General features: G+C 40.6%; 1 protein-coding gene across 1 annotated transcript; it reads left to right on the top strand.

The window, feature by feature from the left end:
- Positions 1 to 1992: 1992 nt before the first annotated feature.
- LOC103930001 (metal tolerance protein 11) lies at positions 1993 to 5768 on the top strand. The gene is made up of 6 exons (XM_009339278.3): positions 1993 to 2343; positions 3022 to 3131; positions 3216 to 3461; positions 4479 to 4559; positions 4691 to 4924; positions 5219 to 5768. Exons 1-6 carry the CDS (start codon positions 2178 to 2180, stop codon positions 5564 to 5566), a joined length of 1185 nt encoding a protein of 394 aa, XP_009337553.2. The 5' UTR covers positions 1993 to 2177; the 3' UTR covers positions 5567 to 5768.
- The last annotated feature ends 1811 nt before the right edge of the window (positions 5769 to 7579 follow it).

Below are 7579 nucleotides of genomic sequence, written 5' to 3'. Positions count from 1 at the left end.
TGGCGGTCGGCCGCCCCGACTCGCCGGAAAATCCAACTATTTCCAAAAATTCTCAAACTTCACAGAAATGAAGATCTCAGTGAGTGGAGCAACTTTCATACCTGCCACGAAGTCCAAAAGTGGACGGAAGATGGTCAATTTTGCCCACGAAGCCGGCGGGTGCCTAAAACTTCCCGACGTCGATTCGTCGTCTATGGTGGTCCAACGGGGTCAAGGTTGGTTGGGTTTTGCTCCTGGGATGATGGGCTACAAAGCCCAAGTGGTGGCATCGGCCATTGCTTTGCCGATTTGCCGGAAAATCGAGAAGGGTGGCCGGAGCACCATTGATTTTCGTCAACTTTCGTGGCCTCAAACTTCCACATCCCATGGTTAATCAAGGTGGTTCTTGGGTGGGTTTTGTAGAGGGGAATGAGAGCTTCAAGATGGTGGTGGTGGCATTGAAAAACTCCACCGGAGTTGGCCGGAATCGGCCTTGGAAAATGGGCACCCGCGGTGGGTGCGGGTGGACGAAAACCCATTTCCTTTTTTTTTTTTTTTTTTTTTCTTTTCTCCCTCCATTTCTGATTGGGCTTCTTTAAATAAACACTAACCTTGAATAACCAATTTCGAACGTCCATAACTATACCGTTATAATCCGGACTCGCAAACGACTTTCGCCTATACGTTCGTACCAATGAGTACTACGAGGATATGCTAAAAGAATAAGTCCCACATCTTTCAAGTTGATGGTCAACGGAAGTCAAAGTCCTTGCCTCTAGGGCAATTTCGTAAATTCACGCTTTTAAAATAAAATAAAAACGTAAAATTTGGAACGGGTTGTCACATAAGATTATTAATTTATTTTAAATATTTGACTTTTCTTTTGTTAACTTATGCTAAATATATTTCAAACGTGTAAGTCGCGTATAGCATGCCGTGATTTAAAAAATGTTTTATGCACTCGCATGAGCATGTGTATGAACACTAGTATTAATAAAATGAAATGTTATTAAAATACGAAATTGGTGCACTTTTTTGACTTTGTATTAATCAGCTCTCAGTTTAATGATGTCATTATTTTAAAATGTCTCAAGTTCCAATTGATAAAAGAAATAAGTATTGAAATATTTTTTTATTTGTTGTAACCTTTTTTTTTTTTTTAACAAACAATATTATCTACATTAAGAGCTGGGGAAGTGAGTTATGCTTCACAATAAACTAATAATAATGTGGTTTAAATATATTTTTAACAAGAATCAAACTTAAATCATCTCCTAAAACACACAAAAAATTAAATAAATAAAAGACGATCGCAAAATTATTTATTATGCTTCAAAATATAAGATACGTCGGAAGATACTAAAAAACTTGGGAACAAGGGCCCAAATTATTGAGATATGTTAGTTGGACAAGGATTGTTTGCCCTCTTATTTTCGGTGTCCTTTCACACTTTTCTGTTTTGTGTGGTCACGGTTAAGCCACATCAATATTTTATATTATTTTTTTATAGAGATAATAAAACAAAAAAAAATGGTAAATATAAAATGTTGACGCATTTTAATTATGACCACACAAACATAAGGGTACGGGAGAGTACCAGAAGTAAGAGGGCAGAGAATTAGTTAGATCTGAGTCAGCAAGTGGGCCCACGAATCCCACATATCGCGATCCACCCATACCCAATTTTCACGAAACACCCTACCCTACCAACACTGACTTTGCATATTTCAATCTGCAAGTTTCTGACCAAGCGCGCCATCATTGGTTAATCGCAACCCGATTGCTCCATCTGACGGTCCATAAGAGAAGGTCTATGTGCGCCTCCGTCGCACCGGATAACCCATATCTAGAATCTAATAAAGAATTGGTACAGACGCGGGCCCCACCGAATTCAACATCCAGAATCTGCGGCCCAGACATTGTCTGTTTCCTTCTACCTTCACCATAACGCCATCATCACCGTCCACGTGGCATCAGCAACGATCAGAACTTCCGTTTTCTTAGCTCACTTTTCCCTGGCGTTCTACCGTCCGAGCGTCCTAATATAATTTCCGTATCCCCAAAAACCCCTCGGATTCTCATCGAATTTTCAGTCCCTGCCCCTCGAATGCTCCTCTGGTCATCGTCCCACACACTCTCTTTTTACCTAGCCCTCTCTCTCCATCTCTTTCTCTCTCTAGCTCACCGTGACCGGGAGAATGGTGGAGCCGTTGACGCCCGACTACGACGAGGAGCGCTCGCTATTGCAGGAGTCGAGCATTGTCGAGGGGTCGTGGCGATTGAACTTCGACGGATTCCAGGTGTCGTCGGAGCACAAGGAGAAAAAGCCTCCGCGCGGAATCCATGACTGCCTTGGGGTTTTAGGTAATTTCCGCATCTTCTCCTCCATGGTTAACGTAATGGAATATTTGATTGTGATCTTTATATTTTTTTATTTTATTTTATTTTGTATGGTCTTGAATGGGAATATTAGCTGAGTGTTCTGGTCTCCGAGAAATTTTCTTTTTTTGGTTGATTAAAAATTCGGATTAATTTCTGTGGTGGGAGTTTAGTTTTCTCTTTTCTGCATATGTATATATGATTCGAAATGGAGGGTTCAATTTGCTGTCTATATATTTTTGTAATCGAAAAGCTCGAAGGAAAGGTTAATTAGAAAGATTGGTGGGAAAGTGATGGAGTTTTTGGGGTTTACTTGAATTTTTGTATGCTGTCCCTGGTATTGCTAGATCATTGAGACTGACTGTCACAGTGTAAGTTCACCTATTACCTATTTGTTTATATGTTTTCGACATCGGACAAATAAAGCGTTTTCGGGTTCTGGGTGGGAGTTTAAGTATTTGCTAGTTCATAGTTTCATCTTCTTTATTTAGGGGTTTCATATTTTCGGGTTGTCGTCTATGCAAAGTGGTGAAAGGGGCAGACGGATGTATGAAATGTTGTCGAATATTTGTAAATGTTCTTTATGTTAAAATGATATATTTATTTAACATACGAGGAGGTTGCATGGGTACCAAGTTAAAGTTTTGTGCTTGATTGCCTCAGGTCCGGAGGATAATGTGGCGGAGTACTACCAACAGCAGGTAGAAATGCTTGAGGCCTTTACTGAAATGGATGCCTTAGCGGAGCGTCGTTTTATTCCTGGAATGTCGAAGGTTTGATGTTGCATCATGTTTTCTGCCTTGTTCTCAGTATAGTCGTATTAGTTTTAAACTGATGTGTAATGATTTCTGTCGCAGGAAGAACAGGAAAAGTTGGCAAAAAGCGAGACATTTGCCATCAGAATATCCAATATTGGCAACATGGTTCTCTTTGCAGCTAAAGTTTATGCATCTGTCAGAAGCGGTTCATTGGCCATCATCGCATCCACATTGGACTCATTGCTTGATCTTTTGTCCGGCTTCATCCTGTGGTTTACTGCATCCTCCATGCAAACCCATAGCCCATATCAGTATCCTATTGGGAAGAAACGAATGCAGCCGTTGGTACCTCTCTGTACTATTCTTGACCGTAGTTATAGCCATAGTTTCAAATTGTGTTACAGTGTTTAATATACAAGTTATGCTGCCTTCAATGTTCAAAGTCATACACCACGCCCTTTCTTTGTCTTTCTGCTCTTTGTGGGGATATACATTACTGTTATATGATATCGTAGGTCTAATCACCAAAGTATGGTTGCTAGGCTTCATCGTGCAACTTGAATAGTCATGTGGCTCTCCAGTCTAGATCATTAATGATTTCGGGGTTCACCCATACACACTGCGCTTGACTGTTGAGATTGGATACAATTTCTATCCTCTCTTCTCTTTTGGGAATAAAGATGGAAGTTATACATGGTAGTGCTTTTTCCCACTTTTACAAATAGCTAAACATTTATTCTTAATTCAGGTTTATGTATTCCATCTAAGAACTAACAGCAAAGTTCTAACAATCGTTCTTGATTCATGCTGCCTCTTGTCAAATGGTTCAAATCATTCTCCATATGCTTGACCATTATCTTATTTATACCCATATGGATTTTTCATTGGCATATCTTGGCTGCTTTGCTTTCTTCCATCAGCGCTTGCAAGGATTTTATCTGCCAGTCTGTAGTGCCTTTTGGAATGTGTATGTGATGAATTGTTGTCATGTGTTAGGACTTAGAAGTTGATCATATATTGTAAGTGTGTAACTTAAACCAGCCTACTAGCAAGTCTCACGAGCTAATCCCTGTTAAGCTCGTTTGGGTGGTTTGTCAAACAAACTGGTTATCATGTAGCTCAACAAGCCCTCTTAGCTTTACACCAAGCAGGTTCGCTAGGTGGATGGATTGTTATACGATAGCTTCGTTTGTTTATTTGCCAGTGTTTTGAAGACATGGAGGTAGATGGATTCTTCTACATATAGCAGTCGTTATACTTCGTTTGAATTCTTGTATGGCATTTTTTTTTCTCATCTGTTACTGAGGTGTTGGTGAAATGCCTTTGTCATAAACAAATCTGAACCTTGGAAAAAACATGCAGGGAATCCTTGTTTTTGCCTCTGTCATGGCAACCCTGGGACTGCAGATCATCCTGGAGTCAATGCGCACACTAGTTTCTGGTGTAAGTTGTTAGGTGCTGTTATTTAAGCAGAAAAAGATATTTGTTCACTTGGAGGCTTGCATAAATGATGTCTTCGATTGATTGTTCAAATAAACACTCTCATTTTGACTTTGAAATTTATGTTTTTGTAGGAGGATGAGTTCAGCTTGACCAAGGATCAGGAGCGATGGGTTGTGGGCATTATGCTCTCGGTGACTTTGGTAAAATTCCTTCTGATGCTTTACTGCCGCAGTTTCAAGAACGAAATTGTTAAAGCTTATGCCCAGGATCACTTCTTTGATGTTATAACTAACATCATTGGTCTCGTTGCTGTGCTCCTTGCTAATTATTTTGATGATTGGATGGACCCCGGTGGAGCCATCATTGTAAGTGGCTTCCTGCTCTCTTCATTCCTCTACCCTTCCTACCCACAAATAACTATAGGGAACTCTTTATGTTAAGAGTGTCGAAACTTTCATATTTGGTAGAGGATGGTAAATCTTATGAAGTACATAGCAGTCGAACAAGATATTAGATGAGAGGTTGTCAAACATTTGTTCACAAATAACCGACGTCTCCTGGGTGTTGATTATCTTATGATTTATGTGTTAAACTCAAATGTCAGTTGATGCTATGTCCATTATTTTGCTAAATGGGGTTTTGACCTTGGATTTTTGCAGCTGGCCTTGTACACCATTCGCACATGGTCGTTGACTGTGCTGGAAAATGTGAACTCGCTAGTTGGAAGATCAGCTGCTCCCGAATATCTACAAAAATTGACATACCTTTGCTGGAACCATCACAAGGCAATACGCCATATTGATACAGTCCGGGCTTACACCTTTGGCTCTCACTACTTCGTCGAGGTTGACATTGTCCTGCCGGCTGACATGCTCATACAAGAGGCTCATGACATAGGGGAAAGCCTGCAGGAGAAGCTTGAGCTTCTGCCCGAAATTGAGCGCGCCTTTGTTCATCTGGATTACGAATTCAGTCACAAGCCCGAGCATGCACAATCACATTCATAAAAGTCGGGATATTTCTACTTATTATTTTCTTCAACTTTGTATGCTAGAATCGATTCCGAATGGAAGGCAATATTAAACTGAAAATGTGTAGTTATTTGGTAGGCGTCAAGAACAAGCTGGGATTCTTGTAACACTGGGAAAATAGCATGTGTGTGTTTGGGTCTCATGCACCTATAAAAGAACAACCTGCTAGTTGACCTTATTCCCCTTTAGTAACAGATCCAGAATTATAATGTCGGGTGGTCCTAATGTAAAGGTTTGACCAAAAAACAGAACAAATTACAAAGACTAAATTTTTCTACGATGATGTTTCATAATCTAAAAATGTTTTATGACAATTTCATTATGCGTATGAGCGAAATCAACACATGAACTGAGAAGGAAAAGCTCACGGTTTTTAGTTGGTTCTGCAAATTCATACATAAAACACCGTTCAATCTATTTATTTTCATCTTTGCCTCACTGTGAATTTTTGAAAACTAAGGTGAGACTTTATGTTGAGATTCTTGACTGTAGAACCCTATTTGACAACATTTGGGGCCTCACTACTACAATTTTCACTTATTTTTTTACATTTCGGCTTAAATATTATACTAAATATACACTTGTTGCTCAATAAATCGTAAATCCCCTTCCAAATACATTATAAAGATTTGGGTCAATTTCAGTTTACTACCATGAAGTTTCTTGGTTTTTAACGTTTCATACATCCAAGTTTTTTTCGTCCCTGTCTGAGCGTGCAAAACAAGGCAGGATACGTTGCACAAATCGACGCCAGCACTGCACATGAAAAACAAAGCTAGCTCCATGCATGCCAAAACAACGCGAGCTTCGTGGACGCAAAACGGGGCCGGCTTTTGGCACGCAAAACAATACGAACATTCATATGTAGGACGAGGTGAACCCAAGCACACAAGATAAGGCGGGGTTCACGCACGCAGAATGATGCGAACTCCCAGGTGCTAAAAAAACGAGTTGGGCTTCACAAACTGAAAAATATATTTTGAAGAACATGAATATGATAGTTTGTTGTAGTGATAAGAGAAATAAAAACCAAACTAACAAAAAAGTACAACAATAGACCAAATTTTTGGGGTGCTAGATAGCCTTGAATCTTTCGTTAATTTTCATTTTGTTTCTCTTACCAATACAACAAACTATCATATTCATGTTCTTCAAAATTTTTTTTTTCACGCAAAATCTGTTATAATTCGTATTTAAACACTTGTATTCAACGATTTAAAATCGAAATTTAAAGATATTTGAACCCTTTTTTTTTTTTTTTGTTAATTTTTCTTTCATCTATATGTAAACTACATATTAATAGAACCCTCTTGACAAAGTACTGTTTTTGTGCGATCAGTTTTTGTCAAGTACTGTGTAGTATTCCACATCGCCCGTGAAGGCGTGGTCTTTGGGCCTTATATATCCATTGCCAGCATGTACCTTTCAGTGAGGCCTTTTGGAGCTACAGCTTGCAAAAACAAAACCGTGAGGTAGCCCTCTGCTGCGACCTAGTCCAGAGGGGGAATGCCAAAGCGGACAATATCACTGCGAGGGAAGGCTGGGATGTGACAATTTGGTATCAGAGCCAGACTCACGGTTGTGGTGTGCCGACGAGGACGTCGGGCTCCCTAAGGGGGGTGGATTGTAGTATCCCACATCGCCCGTGAGGGCGTGGTCTTTGGGCCTTATATATCCATTGCCAGCATGTACCTTTCAGTGAGGCCTTTTGGAGCTGCGGCTTGCAAAAACAAAACCGTGAGGTAGCCCTCTGCTGCGACCTAGTCCAGAGGGGGAATGCCAAAGCGGACAATATCACTGCGAGGGAAGGCTGGGATGTGACAAAAACAAAACCGTGAGGGAATGGTAAGCCCAAAGCGGACAATATCGTGCTACGGTAGTGGAAGCGGGCCCGGGAAGTGATCCGCCTCGGGTCGGGATGTGACATTGGTATCAGAGCCTCTCCCTGGCCGGAAATGTGTCGACGAGGACGTCGGGCCCCTAAGGGGG

The sequence above is a fragment of a genome, unplaced genomic scaffold, assembly GCF_019419815.1.
Source record: "Pyrus x bretschneideri cultivar Hongxiangsu unplaced genomic scaffold, Pyrus_bretschneideri_v1 Contig32, whole genome shotgun sequence".
NCBI classification, from domain to species: Eukaryota; Viridiplantae; Streptophyta; class Magnoliopsida; order Rosales; family Rosaceae; genus Pyrus; species Pyrus x bretschneideri.
This window is presented reverse-complemented; position numbering and strand designations above follow the sequence as displayed.